General features: G+C 47.4%; 1 protein-coding gene and 1 pseudogene across 1 annotated transcript; one reads left to right on the plus strand and one right to left on the minus strand.

Annotated features, from left to right (window-relative positions):
• Nucleotides 1–5,767: 5,767 nt before the first annotated feature.
• LOC149328967 (kunitz-like toxin PcKuz1) lies at nt 5,768–9,810 on the minus strand. Its single transcript, XM_089560248.1, has 3 exons — nt 9,741–9,810; nt 7,045–7,074; nt 5,768–5,928 (listed from the first exon to the last, which is right to left on the minus strand). The coding sequence occupies exons 1-3, from the start codon at nt 9,808–9,810 to the stop codon at nt 5,768–5,770; spliced, it is 261 nt and encodes an 86-aa protein (XP_089416374.1).
• A 2,590-nt stretch (nt 9,811–12,400) lies between these two features.
• LOC149328968 (uncharacterized) lies at nt 12,401–15,460 on the plus strand (annotated as a pseudogene).
• Nucleotides 15,461–20,948: the final 5,488 nt, after the last annotated feature.

The raw sequence follows: 20,948 nt of genomic DNA on the forward strand, positions 1-20,948 counted from the left end.
GCGAGAGTGTGTTGAAGTAGGATTCACGGCGTGCTCGAACTTTGTACTGCACTCTTTCGCAAAGAATGTGCGAGCACACCGCCCATTCCGCTTTCTGATAATAAAATCTCATTTTTAGAAGGTACAGATTCGCACCGTCATTCTTAGCCCTGTGCCCACCATTTCGTCTTTACACTTGTTCTGGTTGTTTCTTTCACGTCATTGTTTTTAACTTCGGAATTTATGGTTGCACCCTCACCATTTTACCGTGTTTCTTGTTGGCATTATCTTGGCTTTCATTGTTCTAACTTTGGGTTTTGCTTCGTGGCTGTTATTGATTTTCTTCTAACCACCTGTTGTTTTTACCAGTTGATGGAATGTATAATGTTTTCGCTGTTTCTTAGCCTCTGCCCATGTTTCGGCACCTGGAAGATATCGTGCAGTGAATGTGAGATTATACTCAGAGAATTGGTTCGGTTTTGTTTTGCGCTTGTGCTAGGCAGTGGGGGGAAAGGGTATAAAAAGATTTATAACCTTTCTATTAAAAGTTGGATGTGTATGAGCTGGTGCGTGTGTCCCTTGCTCTGTCGTGTGTTTTTTCAAGCAGTTACTTAATATCACGCTACCTAGGGAACCCTGGAGTGACAACTTAGTTTTATTTCGTCAAAGACTTAACAGCATAACAGACAGCTTATAACAAGGTAATTTGAAAACAGTACTCCATGGTATATTTAAACAAACAATTAATTCATTCTGTAATTGCTTATTTTAGTGGTTCAAGCAAAGGTCTTTCCTGTGGGACTGGCGGCTTCACTACAAATGCATGCAGGGCTGTGCCTGCTTTCACTCTAATATTTAGCTTTTATCAGCAACTTAGTGGTGGTAGCTTATGGTGATGCTTTCTATTGGTATTCACGCAAAACTATCGGAACAATCCTTTCATATTGATTGCTCTCAAGGGGTGCAGCACCTCCATCATCCAATCACCGTCCCGGCACCCTTGTCTTTTTCGTCCCAATTCCGTTCTCCCAATCAAGTTTCTCTCTAATCCTAAGCGACATCTTTCTGTCCCTGCTTCTCCCGCCGTCTATCCGCAATGAGGGCAGCGTACTTGCACCACTTGCAGATCTTCTGCTGACCCCCAAAGTTCCACTGGCCCATACCGTGGCTACCGTCAAAGGGAACATTGTGTCACTGTCATTTCTGAATCTGGCCTTCTCGACCCATGGACTCTCGTCCGGCATTTTCGTGGTGGCGGACTCCCGTCTTGGTTGCTGTGAAATCGCTCCTCTTGACACTGACCGTGTTCCAGTTACTACAGAACCCCATCACCCTCCCAATCCACCGAACAACGCGGCTCGCCGTATCCTGTCATCTTCGTACTCTTTTCGAGGCTGTTATCTGAGAGCTTTACCTGAATTACAATATCATCATCATCATCAGCCTGACTACGCCCACTCCAGTGCAAAGGTCTCTTTCAAGTCTCTCCAATTAACCCTGCCCTTAGCCAACTGCATCACCGTATCCCCACAAACTTCTTACTCTCATCTTTCCACCTAACTTTCTGCCACAACCTGCTACGCTTGCCTTCTCTTGGAATACACTCCGTTACACTTAAAGACCAGCGGTTATCCTGCCTTCGCATCACATGCCCCGCCCAAGTCCATTTCTTCCTTTCGATTTCGACTAGGATATCATCAGCACTTTTTGCTCCCTCATCCATTCCGACCGCTTCCGATCTCTTAACGTTACACCGACAATTTTACTTCCCGTAGCGCTGCTCTGTTCTTAAGCTAAGCTGAACTCGTTTCGTTACGCTCCACGTTTTTGCCCCATAGGTGAGTGCCGCAAGATACATCTGTTGTATACTTTTCTCTTGAGGGATATTGGTAAACTGCCACTCATAATCTAAGAAAACCTGCCATGTGTGCACCACCCCATTGTTATTCTACTAGTTACTTCCCTCTCATGATCCGGTTGAGTGCCTCTACCTGCTAAGTAGACGTATTGCCTAACCACTTCCAGCACCTCGCTACCATTTGTTAACTGCTGTCCCTTGCGAAACTGTTGAAGATTACATTGGTTTTCTGCATGTTAATTTTAAGGCCTACAGTTCTTCTCTGCCTGTCGATCTCATTGATCGTGTTTAGCAGCTCATCTCCTAAGGGCAGGCAATATCACTAGTGAATCGTAAATTGCTTAGGTACCTTCCATTATCTGTTATCCCCAACTGTTTCCAATCCATGCCTCGGAACATACTCCGTAAACAGGCGGTGAATGGCCTGACACCCTTCTTTATTGGAATATTATTAGTAACTTCACTAATAATTACGGGAGCTGTGGTTCCGTTATTTTTGGCATAAGACTCTTCTACATCGGGACTTCCCAGTGTCTGCATGACTGCTGAGGTTTCCGCTGAGTCAAAAGCTTTCGCCTAATCAATGAACTCTATATATAGGGGTTGGTTATATTCTGCGCCTTTCTAAACCACCTGATTGATAGTATCAGAATGGTTCATTGCCGAGTACCCTTTAGGAAAAGACTGTCTGATCATTGTGTGGCTACTGTGTTTCTGTTTTCTCATGGCCAGAATCAGTTCTTTTTCATGAGAAATATATGTCGTTATGCAGTAATCACCTTGTCATGATGTTCGTTAGGAGAAGAACTTTCCGACCATTATCTCGAAAGTCCGCTGCACGACTGTGCTGCTTCTCGCACACCTCCCACGTTTACAGCCTAGAGTTCCATGTCAGCGACATTCGTGCCATTCACGCACTGCGACCTTTGTGCCGCTGCCCCGCAGACAGCTATGTCACAGCTGCTGCAGCTGCTACTACCCAAATGGGCAGGATTTTGCGGCATTAAGATATTTCATCATGTATTCTTGAGTAGTGTTCAAAGTCGTTTTGAATATAATCTTAGCAGGCACCCTTGCCAAGAACCACAAAAATACCGCTAGACGAGCCAATGAGAAGGTGCTGAAGGGGTGGCCTATCGTAAGAGCTTTTTGGCGTGGCGAGTGAAAAATCAAAAGCACCGGTCGGGCAGGTGGTCCCCAAATAGCAACCTTGAAAGCAGGTAGGCCACTTAGGTCACGTGACCTTTGGACGTTATAACAACCTGCCCGCCAAGCAGGTGGCAGCTAAGTTAATGATTGGTCACTTGGGCAAAGCAACCTAGGCCACACTAGCCCCGCCGGTTGAAGCACCTGCCATCCCAGTGCAGCGCTTAACTAGTGTTTAACCGCTGTACCACTGTGGCAGGAAGCGTATCTGGGTTCACAGGTATCGGTTGACGTTGACAGGTATCGGTTGAGCCTAACCTACCTTGCTGGCTATTTAAATGTTGGCCACGGGAAAAAAACATTTATTTAGAATAATGTACATTACCTTGCAAAAGAGTTGGCTGACGTGCTGTCAACACCGTCTGTGTAGCTTTATTTAAAAGCTCTACAAGAAACCGCGGGGAATTGAAAATATACTCCTTCATACGGGTGCTACTTGAGCGCCCATGATAGAAATTCGCTTAACTTTTATCCCGCGCAAAGTGCAAAAATCGAAGCTCTAAAAGACCAAGTTTAGCTGAGACAGCCGGTATATGACTTCACAAAATAAAACAGCAATCCGCTCTCTGTACCTTGATAGCTGGCGTTGGCTTGGCAGTGGCAGTGGTTTAGCTCTGGTTAAACCTGGAGGATTGCGAAAGCAACTAGGAGAGAGAGAGAGAGAGTCAGTGGAGAGCGCGCGGCCGCGGCGGCGGGCTCGGCACGCTAGCTATGCGCCGCTACTGAGCGTGCGCAACTAGCGAGCGTGGCGGCGGCACCTCACCCGCGCAGCGACGGCGGCGTTCGCCAGCTGTGCGCCGTCCTCGCGCATGCGCAGTATGGACTTGCGTCCGCTCCGCGAAATGACTCGGTGACTCGTGTAGTGTTGCTTCCGCAAAAAATTCTTCGCGCCCACGAACCCACGCATCCTCGCCGCCGCTCCTCAGCGTCATGTCTCGCTCACCTGCAGCACGCAATATTTTGTCACGTGAAGCGTCCTCGCGCTCTCACTAGGGTCGGGCGGTGCTCCGCCGCTTGGTGCCCGACGGAGATGTACAGCAGGAGCTAGCAGATGCGGCCGCCCGATTTCGGCGAGTAATCTGTCCAAAAACACCGCCCTCAATCAGCTGGCGACCCGACGCATTCGCTTGATCGAGGGAAACGCCGGCTGCGAGAAAGGGGAATCAAAAAGCTCCCGTCCGCAGCCCCAAAATAAGGTCGCCTTGACGTGTGAGCACAAAAGGGTCTATTTCCGGTAAATCTTGTGGGGTTTAAATTGGGGAGATAAATACCCTATCCCCGTTTAAACGCGGCTGACGCAGTTCAAAACCGCGCGGACCCACCTCGCGGTCGCGGGCTCTACCGAGCGCACGCCAACCGCGGCGGGCCTTGCTCTGACAGAACAAAGGAAGGACACACTGGCTGACACAAACAAGGGATTTATTGCTACAACAAAATATATTAAGGAATCGAGGATGTCCGACTCACCAGCACGATTACGAGTGAACATTCGCCCACGCTAGGGCAAAGGGGAAAACTCCGAGGCCGGACGGGAGAGCTGGCAGGAGCATGTTCCGACACGAGGCGCCCGCGGCAGAGTGGAGCGGCGCGCGACACGTCCGCGTAATTCCCCGATGCCGAGCAGAAGAGAGCAGTCTCTCCCCCGCACGCGCGCAGCAAGACGCCACCCGTGGCCCTGGTGTCGCTGCGACGCGAGCGCCCTCCGCTGTTAGTTAAAGTAACACAACTGAGGCGGGTGCCTTGCGGGGGAGCTAACTACAGTTGGGATGCAATGCAGGAAAGCGAACCACAGGGGGCGAGTGCGTCCCCACAATCTTCACGTGGCGCCGTGTCCATAAGTTCGGTGGTGTGTCGTCGTGCAAAAGTTATCAGGACACCGCGTTCATGGCAAGGGCCACCCTTCCTCTAATGGCTGTATGGAATGAGCGCCATCTAAAAATTGCAACGAATGCGGCGAAGAGACTCTCCCATTTGCTGTTGAGGTTGTGTAGAATGTATCCGAACCCAGCCTTCCACTTTCTCTTATCACCGAAATTTAACACCCGACGGCACTCCTCTCCTGGTGGAATCGGTGTCGACTTGTCGGCGAATTCTTCAAGCAGCGCCCGAACCCCAACTCTAACCTTCGCCTGCAGCTGTAGTCCGCCGTGTTAAACATATAGAGATAAAATCGCAGCAAGACAAAGGGTCAAGGAGAGAGCTGTGTTTCACATAGCGACAACACTGTTATTCCCCTGGTCTTCACTGGAATGAAAGGCTATCAAAATGAGAGGACGCCCATTGGTGGAGGTTTCCTGTTGAATGTGTGCTTAACCAGCACAGCTGTCAAAGCATATGTGTTTCATCTGGTGCACTGCTCAGTACTAAACTGGACTGGGCACAATGGAAGATGTGGTTTTCATAATACTACAGATGATAGGCCGCATACACCTTTCGGTAAGGATATTTTGTATCGTCGACATGTAAGCTTATGGACGCCCCTTCCTTAAAATTCTTAATGAAGGGCATTCGTCACTGGCAGATTTCCACTCCACCTCGAATGTAGAATGACAGTCAGATGTTTGGTACTGCGCCCAATAAGTCACCAGCGTGGCACATTGAGGTCGCGCAGCAACTAAGCATTCAATGTAAACATTTTTTTGAAACTTTTATTTCTTCATGCTGTCTGTGTTTTTGGCCTACGCGGATCACAGAGAGCAGACTGCGAGCTGCATATTATAATTTTCACAGGCAGTTTTGTTCGCATTCCTCCTGCTCTTGGAAATTGTTGCAGTTTGGGCAGCATCCTCCCCATTTGAAGGGCTCGCATTTCCTGGTCGTAGAGTTGAAATAGTACTTCGGCTCAAGCGCCTTGCATGGTCCAACTTGTTGAGGTTCCTTGCAACCTTCATGGAAGAGCCACCAAGATCTCGGCATAACTCCACAACTTTGTCATGAACGCTCACACACATATTTCTTTTCTAATCCCGCTCTGCATCTTCCATGATAAGGCCCTTAGGAAACAGAGTCCATGCTTATTGCAGTGGAGTGCCACTGCTTCTGTGAAGCGGTACCATGTTATTGGTTAAAAATTTAAAATTGCCTTTTGATTTGTCGTTTTTAACTCACTCTGTTACTTCCCACTAATGCTACACAGTTTCAATACTTCAGCAGGATTAATTAGAATCTTCTGCATAATTAAATGCAGCTCGAAATGATCAATTTAGCGCTGCAATCAAATATTTTGTACATTTTATGTAGCTAAGGAGACCCCCCATTTCCTAAACATTGTTTTGGCTTGATTGTTTTTAAAAGAACCTGCTTTTTATTCGGCGACAAGTATCAACAAACGACATTGGGATGCAAAACTTAAAGTGCGCAAACGTTTTTTGCGCTTTTCGGTGATTAGCTAGGTCTCGCTGAGAGAGCATTGCGTATGAACAATTCTATGATACGGTTATGAAACCGCCTATTGCAAACTTGCTGAATACGTAACTAGAAACAGGCAAGTACTTTAAATGGCGCATAAAATGTACAGTACAAAGTAATCTACGTAGTATGTATAGTATTTGTTTAGTATATAATATGTACATCCTTGTTTTTTCGTGCTTTTGAACTCCCAAGCCTGTCAAGCAACCAATTATCCGAGGTTGCAATATTAGGAGATTGTGGCGACATGTTTGTTTGCTGAAAACATTCCATGAACACCCTTAATCAAGAATTCTGCACAGGATGTAATGCTTGTGTGCAAGGATTGGCCGCCTTCTGCTTTCCACGCTTCTTATTTAGAATTCTAGGTTCGATAAGTGAGTTTGTGCTTCGTCTTCAACCCTTTTATTTGATATAATGGTAGAATTTTTTCCCCGTCCTCACAACGCACACGTTCCCAAAGTTCCAGTGTATTTCTTGTTTTGTACAGATATATTCTGTATAACCTGAGCAACATTGATTAGCTCGTAAAAGTAGAGAGAATTCTAAAACAGAAACCATATAGCAGAGAGATATAAAACTCGAACACATACCGTCTGGATAGGTGCATTTTGGAGGGTCCTCTGAAAGAAGAAATTCATAATTTTTTTGGAATTAGGTCAAGCTTTGCGCTGTACTCTTTTGTATACAAATGAAAACTCGCACAATCATCTAATTAGAGCAAACTTTGTAAAGCGGGAAATTTTTTAAGCATTTTCACATGCAAAAAGACTACTGAGTTGGTGGAGCGCATATCTACCTAAATACGTGAGCAACTGGCGTTCTGTATTCTGGGACTCCTCAGGTATGGCTGCGCCAGGAGACTTGCGGCGGTCCAGGGATGCCTTGTAAGTGTCAGCTGTTCATACTTGAGCTTTACATATCGTACACTATGCTGTAGTGTGCATATACGCGTGTGTGTGTATATATATATATATATATATATATATATATATAGAGAGAGAGAGAGAGAGAGAGAGATGAACAGACAATTATTGTAGTTTTCTAGCAGGGTTAGGCCGCTACAGTGGTGCAGATTAGCTTTTTTAAATGATCCAGACGTGCACAGAACTGTAAAACGGAAACTTGCTATGAGCAGAAACCGGGAAGAAAAGCACAAGGGAGGGACGGAGTACGCTGACGACGGAGAAAAAATATAAAGAAATGAGCAGGAACGGGGATGGAGGATTAGCGGTAGCGCCATGAAGAAGAAACTGGATAGGAAAAGCGGCGAACGAAAGCCAAAGGCGCTCCTTCATCGCCGCAGTGCAAAGGCGTCCGCGCTGAGCATACGGTGGTGACGGTGGCGGGTGTAATAAAGTGTTCCCATGAGAAGATTTGCTGTAGGGCTAACAAAAATACGAAATGTGATCCCTTAGAGCGTGTGGAGGCGGTGAATAAGGTAACGGTGTCGAAGTAAGAGAACAATTTTAAAGCCTGGTTTTCAGCTTTGGTACACAGATGAACACCTCGGAACACCGTTTGGAAGAAAACACGATGGTCTTCGTAGTGATATTGATACGCATTTAACTGAAGAGGTATGAGGCAGTCCCAAGGCTGGGACGCATGTCTAAGGTACCAAGTTTTCTCCCCGCTACGTGTTCTGTGTGGGCCTCCATGCTTACTATCTCAGAGGCTGCTCGACTAGAGGGTGACGGGGAGAGCGTATTTGTGGTGCCAGCAACTAAACCAGCCTCTGTTTGAAGTGCCCTGGATGGTGAACCTGCCATAAACTGCACTCGAATAGCAAGTGTTATTTGTGCATTCTGCAGTGCGTGATATCCTTTCCAGTGTTTTGTGGTGTGCCCAGAGTGCGGCTGCTGTACATCCTTGTCGGTTATGACTCATTCCGCGCTGAAAAAGCCCGCGTACAATATTTACAGTATTTTTGCTTTAAGGTTTGATTTCAGGTACTGCGTCGGGTGCATTTTAGCAGCCTCTTCCCAACCCCTACAAATACTGGTATGAAACAATAAAGATGCGTGCTATCCAGTCGAAACATCAGTAAACTCCTGTTATGTTCTAGAGTGTGTGTCTGCATATTTTATCATTATATATACATACATATATATGTGAGGTTGACAAATGCTTGGTTTAGGCAGTGATTTATTTCGGTTTGACGTTTTCAGCAAAGCTTGTCCTTCTTCTAGACTCTGGATAATGAAGGCCGCGGAGCCGAGACTCGAAGCGTCGAAATGGTTGAACAAGTGTTTTGTTTGTGAACCCTCGAATATGGCCCATGTGGTTAGGTAGCGGGAGCCTCAACTAGGTGGTAGAACACGTATAACGTTCCGAAGGGACACCCGACCATGAAAACGCTTTATGGTGCATTTGTCTTGAAAATTATATCTTCTCTTCAAAAATACAGATTTCGCGCGTGAGTGGGATTTAAGCTCGTCTTATTTTTATGTTTTCGCATTATGTTCTTTATTTTCTTCACCTACTCGCAAGTGGGCGATTTCTCATTTTGGATGGTTTTCGTACTCAGCAATAGAACGCACAAAAACAAGCAATACAGGAAGCTGAAAACTAAGCACCATTACATCACAACCACGGGATCAAATCCTTACTTATTACCGATTATGGCATATTTGCTATTTCTATCGGATTGCCCCGCCGCGATGGCTTAGTGGTTACGGTGCTCGGCTGCTGACCCTAAAGACGCGGGTTCGATCCCGGCCGCGGCAGCTGAATTTCGATGAAGGCGAAATTATAGAGGCCCGTCTAATGTGCGATGTCAGTGCACGTTAAAGAACTTCAGAGGGTCGAAATTTCCGGAGCACTTCACTACGGCGTCCCTCATAGCCTGAGTTGCTTCGGGACATTAAACCGGAATAAAACCATTTCTACCGGATTATAGTTATATGAGATATTCAGAGCGGAATGAATTCTAGGCTCATTAATAGCTCAAATTCGTTTTCTGTAACATTTATGGTGCGTCTTTCTGATATTCTCAGTCATGTTGCTTTTCATTAGTATTTAAATATTGTTGCACCTTTCCTGACTGCCATTCATACCAAAAAAACGCAACTGAGGAGCGATGTAGGACGTTCCGCTTTTGAAGCGGTCCATCTTTTGTGGATTATTCAGCCAGAAAATAAAATGGTGGCCATGAGAGAAAAACATTGCACTTGAATGATGAGTTTTCGAAAAAGTTTCTCAGTGCTGATAATTTACAAGATTTTTCGCCTGCAATGTCCATCTCTTCTTAAATGCGGACCAAATACAATCCATGGAAATAATGTCTTACCACACTCTTGGCAACTTGCAAGGGCAGCGAGGAAAACTGCCACGATGACTGAAGAGAATACGGCGTTCATGGCTTCTGCTGCAAGAATTGAAAACCCTGGCGAAAAGCTTCACCTTTTATACACTGAACGAGCGTCCTCGTAAAAAGCAAGAATAAAATAAACGAATAAACGAATAAAATCCAAACGTTTCTTTATGGGTGGTATTCCTCCGCTCTGTTTTCCCACGTGCGGCCGGGTACTTCTAGTACCAAACATACAGAGAGATATAGCCAGTAGTTCTTTCAACCCCGAGCAAAATGTCAAATTCAACAGCAACATAGCACGTGGTTTAATAACTTTAGAGGAAAGTGAGCACTGCTTCAATGTCAAAGCCCTAACTCTTTACCTGGTAGACGTAAAGGAATATTTCAGTAACATAGCCGATATTACTGTGTTTAAGCCATTTCAGCCTCGATGAGGTCAACGTGGGGGCACATGAACTGTAAATAGAAGGAACATAGACTGTTGCCCAAGGGCTTTGAACTAAGAGCCAAGGGAATGTTACGATACTGTCGTTGATAACGTGGCCGCTCCTCGGCCATGTTTCGCTGCTCCAGCCTTTCCTCTGTGGGGTTCAAGAGAACCACGCAGCGCCTAATAGCGCTGCTTTGCTGGTGCCCGACGTAGATACGGTGACTACAAAATTCGGAGATGATGTGAAGATAATGCTTGGGTGAGGTGTCTGAGGTTGACGCGCGAGAGCAATGATAGCGTTTATTGTTGTGAAAACATAAATCAACTACAGCCCGGTACATATTGCGGCTTACACAGGCACACGTCAAGTTCACAGCATGGCGCCCAGGCTCAAGGTGGGACACAGGGTTTGCAATGAACACCTGCTGCCATCTGTCGAGTAGCTCGTCAAGTAATAATGGTGACTGCGATGAGCTGCCACCTGACTTCCAGGTTCATTTTTCTGATCAAAGTTGATGTTGATTCCCCATTCCAGAAGTAAGGAACTCAAGGGTGGCACTAGGCATGGGCAACAGGCAAACAAGCAAGTAACAGGAACATTAGGCATGGCAGCAGGCAAGCAAGAAAGTAAAAGGAACACTATGCAAAAAGAGTCAAGGGAAGCATGGAGCAATAAGAGAAGTAGTATCAACAATCGAAAAGAGCACAGCAACGAACAACTTTTCCTAATGCACTTCATTGTCCTAGAGATGGATAGGCACTCTGCTGCCTGATCGGACGAGTACCGTTTTTAGAGGCGACGAAGTTACAGTATCTAAACCATTAGGCGCACCTCTGGCCCACTACCCTAGTCTGTGGGGTTCGGAGGGCTGAGCACACGAAAGCACTTCTTGTTTATGAAGTGGAGACAAACTTAAAGATGCGTCTTCTGTGCACTTCGCACTCAGCGTTGGCAGAGAAAGTTTATGCGTCAGAACATGAGCAGTACTTAGCTGAACTTCGTGTTCAGTGGACCAACTTGAGATGTAGATGGCATAAATGTGGCAGGCATAAGACATTCGAACAGGCAATAGAGACCTTTTAATCCCGGAACAAGAGTGCGGCATTCCCACCCACCACATATCAGAGAGCACACCGTAGCCTCTAAGCTTGTAACTAAGAAGCAGCAGTCAGCAGGCATTGCTTCTAATCTTTACTCTCGGCCCTCTTGCCTTTCCTCGAGAAGAGCAATATTCTTCTACTGTCGCCCCTTATTTCCTTCTATTTCCACTCTACGCCGCGTCTAAAAGCATCGCCCCTCCTCGCGCTTTTTATCTTTGTTTATTCTTTCTTAGAATCATTAAGAAGCCTTGCCCTCTACTGTCTCTCTCAGCACTGCACTGAACGTCGGAAAACAAGAAATGCAATATTCGATTCAGCTGCCGCGTTTCGACGGAGACAAAACGCCCCAGGCACCTGTGTGCAAGTGAGGTGTCAGTGCGCGTTGAAGATCTCCACGTGGTCGAAATCATTCCGGAGGCCTCCACTACGGCACTTCCTTTTAAGCAGTAGCTTCACTACTAGAGGTCTCGAGATAAGACCGCCGTGCGTTGCCGATCACCTTCAAGGCTCAGCCAAGGTCAAACCTTCAGTTTATAAGTTCGGAGAACCGGTGGATGATCAATAGTCATACCAATGGTCAATCAGTTGGACAGGTCAAGGGGACAAGGTCAACGGTCAAGGTCAAATCGAGGACGCGTCAAGGTCAACCACAATTCGGTAACGTAATTGACTTTGGGCTCGCCGAGGAGCCTATACGCGGCGTTTCCGTGACAGGGCGTACGTCACGCCATCTTTAACCAAGTCTATAAGAGCGGAAGCGTTGGCGCGCCTAGGAATAATACCCCTATCACACGGGCACTTCAACGGCCGTTAAGGAAAACGGCAGTTGGCCGTAACGGCCGTTAGGCGGAGTTACACGGCAGCGCCAGCGATTGACATCAACGGAGCTCGCCGGTCTCCGTTCCGCCGCCGTTTCCGTCCGTTTCGTCGGGAAGTGGGCAAGATGGCAGCGCCCAGCAGCAACGCGTCCCCGCTGCAGGCAAGCGCGCCGGCGCGAAAACGCCTTGCGCGGACAGTGTCAATGACGCATTTTCTGATTAACTTGTGGCAGGACCACCTGGCCGAACTGCGAGCGCAAAAACACAACGCGCCGGTGTACTTAAGAATGACGGCACTCTTCAATCAGCTCGCAAGCGAAGAATGTGGGCACGCTGTGTGCGTGACTGTCAAGCAAATAAAGCGCAAGATGGAGAACTTGGGCCAGGCTCACAAGTAAGTTACTATGAATTTATTAGTGATTTTTCAGCCGACATAGCGCTTTGTGAGGCATGTTCAATGTAATCTGGGGCCCCGCAGGGCCGGACGTATGTTTCAATGCCAGAACCAACGCAGAGTTTTGCTTGACATGAGCTCGAACGTGACTTTCTCGACGCTTCGGGCTCATTGTAATGTTCATGCAGCAATGGAGGAAGAGCGATCACAGCTTAGCGTAGTACATTTGGTTATAATATTGTTACGTGGCGGCCAGCCGAAGAATGAGGCGTGATGAACGATGGACAAGAGATGATTTTAATGGCCGCGGGCCTAGCGCGAGCGCTCCGTCCCGCGCCACTGCCAGCTTCGTCTTCGTCACACTACCCGGGGCCACCGAGCTATCGTCCCGATCGGTGACGAACAGACGCGCGATGTGTCGATGGTCTTGAGTGGGGGGTTGAACAGTATGTATAAGATGGTGCAGTGCTGGCCGCCACGATCAGAAAGATGAGAGAATGAGTCCCGGTTCACGAAGCATCCGGGCCGTAGGGTGCCAGGGGCTGACGGCCGAGGTCTCTGGACGCACCGAACGGCAGGGGCAGGGGGGCGGTGTCTTCACGCTTCGGTCTTGTGTCAGTGGGGTCTTGGGTCGGTGGGGTCTTGGGTCCGTCGGGTCTTGGGTCCTCGTGTCGTGTGGTCCGGGCGGGGGACGGGGCTGGGGTGAGAATCGAGGTCGTTTCACGTCGGGCGGGCTGGGGCGCGGCCGTGCGGCGCTGACCAGGTACTTACGGCCGACGTCCACGGCAGGCGTAGGACACCGAAGCTCCGTGACCAGGATGGCGATGAAGGGACCCCAGCACCTCACACCAAATGTTACGTGGCGGCCAGCCGAAGAATGAGGCGTGATGGACGATGGACAAGAGATGATTTTAATGGCCGCTGGCCTAGCGCGAGCGCTCCGTCCCGCGCCACTGCCAGCTTCGTCTTCGTCACAATATGTAGCCGTTTGCCGTACGCTAGGCATGGCCAGCCTAGCCTGACAGAACGTATTTGCGCCGAGAAGTGTGTTCGATCAGAAACAAAAACGTACGTAGGCCAGACTAGACGCTGCTTGAACGATCGTGCACGGGAACATAGGTTATCGCTAAACACGGGGAAGGGATCTAATTTGGCAAAGCATTGCCTGTCCTGGAGTGACTGTTGGCCACGGCTTGATGAGATTACAGTTCCGGGTAAGAGTCGCGAATGAATCGCACGAGAAAAGTTATGGAAGCTGACTTCATAATGAAAAGAGGAGATGCCTGTATAAGTGATTCTTCGATTGTACTATTCAATAATGAGGTAGCATTTCTCGATAAGATGATCTAAGTTCAGGCCTTGGTGTGTCACTGATTGCCACATGATGTATCCTTGCGCTGATCATGCTCAAAGTTCATTCTTTTGTCATTTTTTCTCTAAATACGTGCTGTGTCCTTTGAATAAAATCAGTTGTAACTTTGCGCTCGTCCCGTACCCTGTCTTGTGTGTGTGTGTGTGTGTGTGTGTGTGTGTGTGTTTCGTGCACTTGCCATGTCTTAAGTATTGAACCAACTAGCCCAACAACACGTTCTACATTCTCCCAAACCTATGTCTTGACAGTGTCTATCGGCTAATAACTTGTATCTTGGCTATCAGCTGACTTTGATCGAAGCCTATTGAGCTCGCTTCGTAATTCAAGAGCGTTGTCCTTGTTTTTTACCTCTCTGCCTCCTGTTTTAACTTACATCACAAGGAGGTTCATTGTTCTTGGCAGTTTATACTTGTGCAAAAAAAAAACTCATGTTCATCTCTTACGACATAAAGAAGTGACTCTTAGCTGTACTTTGTTTTCATTTCAGAAAGGAAAGCACTGCTGGCACTAAGTCGGCTGCAACTCAGTGCCCATTTTACAAGCGGCTTCACACCTTCTTTGGAAACCTTCATCTGAGTGATAAAAGCCTGGTACAGGAGAGCTTTCAGGTGCAACATTTGTTTATTTTGGCTGCATGTAAACACTTGAAATGGACTGACAAATCGAAATTGTTTTTTTTTGCTTGCCAAGTTTGTCGCCGGAGACGGATGGCAGCAAAGTTCAGAGAAATTCATGTTACTGAAACGAATGACATGAGCATAAGGCATTGTTGTGTTCAAGAGTACCAAAATTGCACAGATAACTTTAATAAGCGTCACAGTCTATGTAGCATCGAAACCATTGCCTAACATTTCCGACATACTGGATGGCACAAAACTTATTACTTTTCTTGGAGTTAAAAAATAGGGCGAGATAGGTAAGGATGGTTATGTTACAAAAGGGTACCAGTGTAGACTGTATGCTTTAGGGTGTACCAAAACTCTTTTAGAGAAAACGGCAGCTATTGCATAAAATTCTGGTATATTGAAGTCTTTCTGCACGTTAAGTGTACCACTTCCACTCATCATGCAACGCAGTAATAATCACTTAGAAGCAACATTCGGTAACCTTCCGTTCTTCTTCTTTTCTTAAGCTGGACATGGTGGAACGGCTGCCAGAGGGTGCTGAGATTATTGCCTCACAACCACCCTCAGAAGCGCCAAGCGTCCTAGACATCACAAATGTCGAGGCCTCGACCAACGAGGCGTCGACCAGTCTTTCGACCCACGAGGCGTTGACCAGTCCGGCCTCGACCAACGAGGCATCGACGAGCCAGGCTTCACCACCTGCTGCCTCAGCCGAGCAAGGCCACACACAGGAAAGGCGACAGCCGACATCATCAATGGAGAAGGCTGTGCTGCTGCTGGAAAGGCAAGAAAACCGTGCCAGAAAGATGCCCAAAAAAGAATATACGTTGGCCAAAAAGACGGTCAGTCTCCAGGAGGAGGCGAATGACATTACCGCGAAATGGTGAGCGTTATTCGCCAGTACTCTGAAGGCCGGCAGGAGCGTCAGCCTGACTGCCCAGAGAACGGTGAATAAAAGACCAGTGTGCGCACGTGCTCCGAAAATTGCCACAAACTTGACCAGTCTTTCACGTTCTGTTCGTTGTTCACAATTGCATGCATAAAACAAACCTTTTCAAAGTAGTCATGGCTTCAATGAACAAATGTGCTTGGCCAAAGCACGTCGGACACTTTCACCTGACGAGCTCACTGCGTTGCTCACACAAACAGTATGCGGAAGCTCCCCGGCTGCTGCTTCAGCACTCCACTGTGTGTCGCACTGATCACGCATGTGTTCCCATACATTGTGGAGGATGCAGCAAGCTCGGACAATGCTGTTGGCATTGTCAATATGACACTCAATCATCTTCAAGACCCTGAATCTAGCCTTCAATCTCCCAAAGGCATTCTCAACAACACGCCTCGCTTTTGAGAGAGTGTAATTGAACGTTTGCACTGTAGGGTTGCTTGCACTCATGTGAGGGATAGGCTTCATCAAGTGACGCTGCAAAGGAAAGGCCTGGTCACAGAGGAGGACCGCTCCCATTGGCATCCCGTCAATGTTTTGGGTTGGTACAGTGAAGAGATCATTTCCTACTACACCCGGGAGTATCGAGCCTCTGTACACTGCTGCGTCATGATTGCGCCCTGGAAACCCTACATTAACAAACATGAACTTGTAGTTGTGTTCAAAACAGCAAGCAAAATTATGCTATACCAGCCCTTGTAGTTGTAATAGTCCTGCGCGTTTTCTTTCGATGACGAGACTTTTATATGGCAATCAGCCAGCGCGCCAAAGCCCTGCCGAAAGCCTGTGCAGGCTTCGAACTCCCGCACGTGGTCTCTAACATTGTTCAGTGACGGAAACCGTACAACCTGAGGCTCGAGAACATCTACGACAACGTCACAAAATTCGCGGAAGATCAGGTTCACGGATGGCCGACCCACGCCGAAAAGATGCGCCACAGTCCTTTCCTCTGCCAATGTGGCGAGTCTGTACAGAGAGAGGGCGACGCGCTGGGGTAGGGGTATGCAAGCTCGCATGTTCGTATCCTCCCGTGTTAGTGAGGGACACGAGCTCAGGATGTATGCAAATGTGGAACAGGTCACGCGAAAGTTGGCCTTGCAGTCTTCATCCGAAAACGTCGGCACGGTGGTGTGTTACCAAGACGGTGGTCTGGAAAGCGTCCATCCACTCCTTTGCCTGGCAGACATCGCCACAGCGAGTGCTGCGAGGCTGCGACACCGCCTCTCTGCCGCTTCCGCTTCTTCTTTACAGACGCTTTCTGAACGCGCACAGCTTGCAGTTCAGCCCTTTTTGCTGACAACAAGGCCTCGTAGTGCGCAACCAGGAGAAGCAAATCGGGCGGACGATCACGGTCGCATTCATGACGCGGCCGGCTAAGCGCCATTCCACGGCTCTTCTGGGGTTCGCGTCGCGAAGTCGCAAAACGTTCAACACAGCACCTGCTGAATCGCGCAGACGGTCACTCGCGATACGAATGACAAAAAGAAATGCACAGTGGTGCTGCGGTTAGCACAAGCGATGGAACGTGAAATGGGACACTCCACCACATTGAAACCACAATAAGCAGTACTGTAGTACCACAACAAACGCAGCCATTTTGCAACGCCTTAAATCGGATTGGATCGGCTAAATAAGCTTCTCCGCTTGTTTTGCAAGCAACTCTTGCAAATAGTTGGAAAAACACACTGTACAGCATGTAGCGCTGAAAATAATTAGAGAAACAAAATTTTTTTGAGTTGGCCAGGTAAAAAGTTCAAGTGTCACGCGATAAATCGCCGAAACGGAAGTGAACCGACCGAACATGTAAAGTGCCGAGTGAGGCAGCCACCACTGTTCCGTTCCCACGGTCGTTACGGCGTTCAACTGCCGTTGCAAGTGCCCGTGTAACAGGGGTATTAGTCTACATGCGGTGTTCAGCCCCGCCACGGTGGCTCAGTGCTTACAGCGCTCGGCTGCTCACCCGAAAAACGCGGGAGGCGAAATTCTAGAGGCCCGTGTACTGTTCGATGTCAGTCCGTGTTAAAGACCGCCCGGTAGTCGAAATTTCCAGAGCCCTTCACTACAGCATCCCTCATAGATTGAGTCGCTTTGGGACGTGAAACCCCAATAAACCAAACCAAACCACATATGCGGTGTTCACGTGCTAGGCCATGAGGTTACGCCCTCCTAAACCAGTAGATAACTAAAGTAGCACCGGCGCGCCTGGCACGAAGTGCACATATCGTGTTCACGTGCTAGGCCGAGCCGTCAGGGCTGCAGCAGAGCCGCGCCTTAGCACGAATTCCACAAGTAGTGTTCACGTGTTAGGCGCCTGAGCGGCAGTGCTCCTGCGCACGAAGTCCCCATGGGCTGTTCACGTGCTAGTCCGTGACGCCATGCGTCCAGGCGCGCATAAATAGCAGCTGTGGAGTATCCTTGCAGTCAGAGCCATGGAGTCCAATACTGAACAAGGGTGTCTAGGCTCTAGATACAACGGGCACTTGCCCTTGTCTGTCCCCATCTAAACTAAATAAGCGTTTTAGCCTAGAACTGACCCAGTTGGAACCAAAGCATACAACTCAATGTAGTACTTACTTTGATCTCGTCATACATACATTAGGTTGGGGGAACCTATCGAGAAATAAAAATAATAAGGGATCTCGTCTTACGGAGAGAACCAATCCAAGCCTCGCTTAATGTTTCGAAGATTTCCACCAAGACAAAGGTCTTTACCGACAACCACAGTTTAATCGTAGCTGTCACCAAGAATCATCAACAATAAAAGGCATTGCTTCACGTTAGAAGTGTGTTCATTAGTTAAACAACGAGACAGTTTAAAATAGTTAACCTCGCTTTAGCTTTGGCTAAACCCACTGAGTAGCGGTAGCTTCACGATGGTTTAGCTCCAAAATGCGAAAGAAACGGTCAACGAACAGAAAAACAAGGCTTTGCCAGGCTAAAGTATCGTGATGCTGCGCCTTCTATCTCGGTTTAAACAAAGCTAAAGCACTATCTATTTTGTTATTTCACTCCCTTCTTTATCTCTTCCCTTACGCCGCAGTTCGGTTATGTCAGACAGGTTCTGCGTCAATTCCTTTGTTCAAAACCAATTTCCAGTTTCAATATTCTATTAGTTCACACTGATCGAATCACGAATGTTACTCGAGAAAATTTCTGTAAATAGTATGAAGCACAATAGATGGCCTCTACATGCAGCCATTAACGGCCTCAGTGGTAGAAAAATTAATATGCGACTGCCCTGCACGTTAGATGTGAGCTGCACGGTGACGGTTATGTTGCAGAAAATAAAGACCTGCGTTGCCATGTGCTCTGTGGTTTCATGTATGAATCCCTCAACTAAGCTGTGATGGAAGCGATTATTTCAATTTGTAAATTTACTTTGCTTTTCATTATAGTTTATATTATAATTTATCGCCTGTTTTCTCTCGTCGTTCCTTTCATGGTCATATTCCTGGACTTTCATCTCCTACATTTTCTGATACACATGTGTGGTCGATGTAGTTTAGTGTATTCAGCGTTTTTTCCGGTTAACTGTGAAGTGTGATGTGTTTGAACGTTTTTTTGTTGTTCCTATTTTTCTGTTGCTTTCTGCTAATCTTATTTTGTAAAGCGTCGCACGCGACTTGCCGCTACCTGCCAGGCGCTGCCATAGAAGCCCAATGAGGCTTCGGCAGGCCTGAATCTGTAAAATGTCTTTGCAGTGCAGAAGAAACTGATTGATTCATTGATTGATTGATTGATTGATTGATTGATTGATTGATTGATTGAAATGAGCCTCGTGACTAAAATATCGTGACTAAAATAAAATTCTTTCTCACTGGGCTCAGGACTGTTTTCAACTCTGCGTAACAACATCGCAGCGTGTGCATGCAGTGCTCTTTTGCGCAGAACATGATGCGTGGTTAAGTGTTGTCAAAGAAGAAGATAAATAAAAGCGACATTTTTAAAAAGAAGTTGTTACGGGCCTGTTTTTTTTTATTTTCAATTGCAAGTTTTTGTTATCTTCATTTGTTATTGAGCCGCCACGATGGCTCAGCGGTTACGGCGCTCGGCTGCTGAGCCGATAGACGCGGGTTCTTTACCGGCCGCGGCTCTCGATTTTCGCTGGAAGCGATATTCTAGTGGGCCGTGTACTGTGCAATGTCAGTGCACGTTAAAGAACCCCAGGTGGTCAAAATTTTCGGAGCCCTTCACTACGGCGTCTCTCATAGCCTGAGTCCCTTTGGGACGCTAAACCCCATAAACCAAACGAATCCATTTCTTATTGGCTCTAAAACGCCTTGACTTCTTGACATTAAATTAGGCTTTAATAGCGATAGCTGTTTCTACAATTTTCTTCACTAATGCTTAGCTGCTGTACACATAGTCAGGAGCTGAGACAGCGACAGCAAGTGACGACTACTGCGCCATTGTACTCGGACGTGCGGAAACAGCAGGTAGTCTTTGTCGATGCCGCAGGATTGTCGATCCCACAGGGTCCCACAGTATTACGACAGGATTACGCGAAGCATGCCTATGGTCGTCCAGCATTAATGAAGCTACAACACACGATGATACTGCTACTATTCGCCGCGCTCGCGATAGAAAGCGGAAACGACATGCCAATGACGAGTCCATGTGGGGCGGAGGGGTCAAAGACTGCCTGAAAAAGGTTAATGCACTGGTCGAATCTAGGAGTGGCCGGTGCTCGCGGATGAGGTCGACAGAAGCACTAACAGTCAATCCCTGGGACTGCTGCAAACACCGCTGATGCGGTATTTAGGAAGGGTGACTTAATGTATATTGTTATATACATGCTTACAATTCGTAAGATTCACGATTCCTGCGTAATGATATAATTGAAATTGTGCAGCTCGCAGTATGCGTAAACAATATAAATTTTATTCAACTACTCAGCTTACGCTGCCAACCTATGAAGGGTAAGCAATTTTGGGCGTATTAAATACGCCGGTCACATACAAGAAACCCAAGCCTTACTTCTGTTAAAGAAGCCAACCGCCACTCAGACCTGGCAGCACACAGGAATGTTTCCATTCTGTGATGTTAATCAATGGCAGATTGTAATTATCTAATCATTCAAGATAATTGACTAGAACACACGAGCAAAAACAACCATTCCACTACTGGGATCCGAACCCATAACGTTCCAATTCCACGTCCGGTATTCTCCGAACTGAGATACGGTGACGGCTTTTCCATCTGATTTCGAGGGTATATATGTTGCCTGTAACTAACCTTGAGGGTATTCACCAGCTTCACCCTCCTCGATATACGGCAAGTGTAGTACATCCTATATTGTCCGGAGTGTGACTTAGAACATCATCGAACGTAACGGCACCAGCTTAGCGAGAACGCTCTTATGCTACTTAAGGCATCAAGACTGCCAGAACAGAAGCCCTAGCTAAGTTACTGCATAGCACGTAATATGTCCACTGCTATGGTCCAAGGCTGCATTGACAAACACTGTCACGGCCAGGTGCAGGCAACGGAAATATCC

This window comes from Amblyomma mixtum, chromosome 9 (genome assembly GCF_055824585.1).
Source record: "Amblyomma mixtum isolate Tamu chromosome 9, ASM5582458v1, whole genome shotgun sequence".
In the NCBI taxonomy this organism is placed as follows: Eukaryota; Metazoa; Arthropoda; class Arachnida; order Ixodida; family Ixodidae; genus Amblyomma; species Amblyomma mixtum.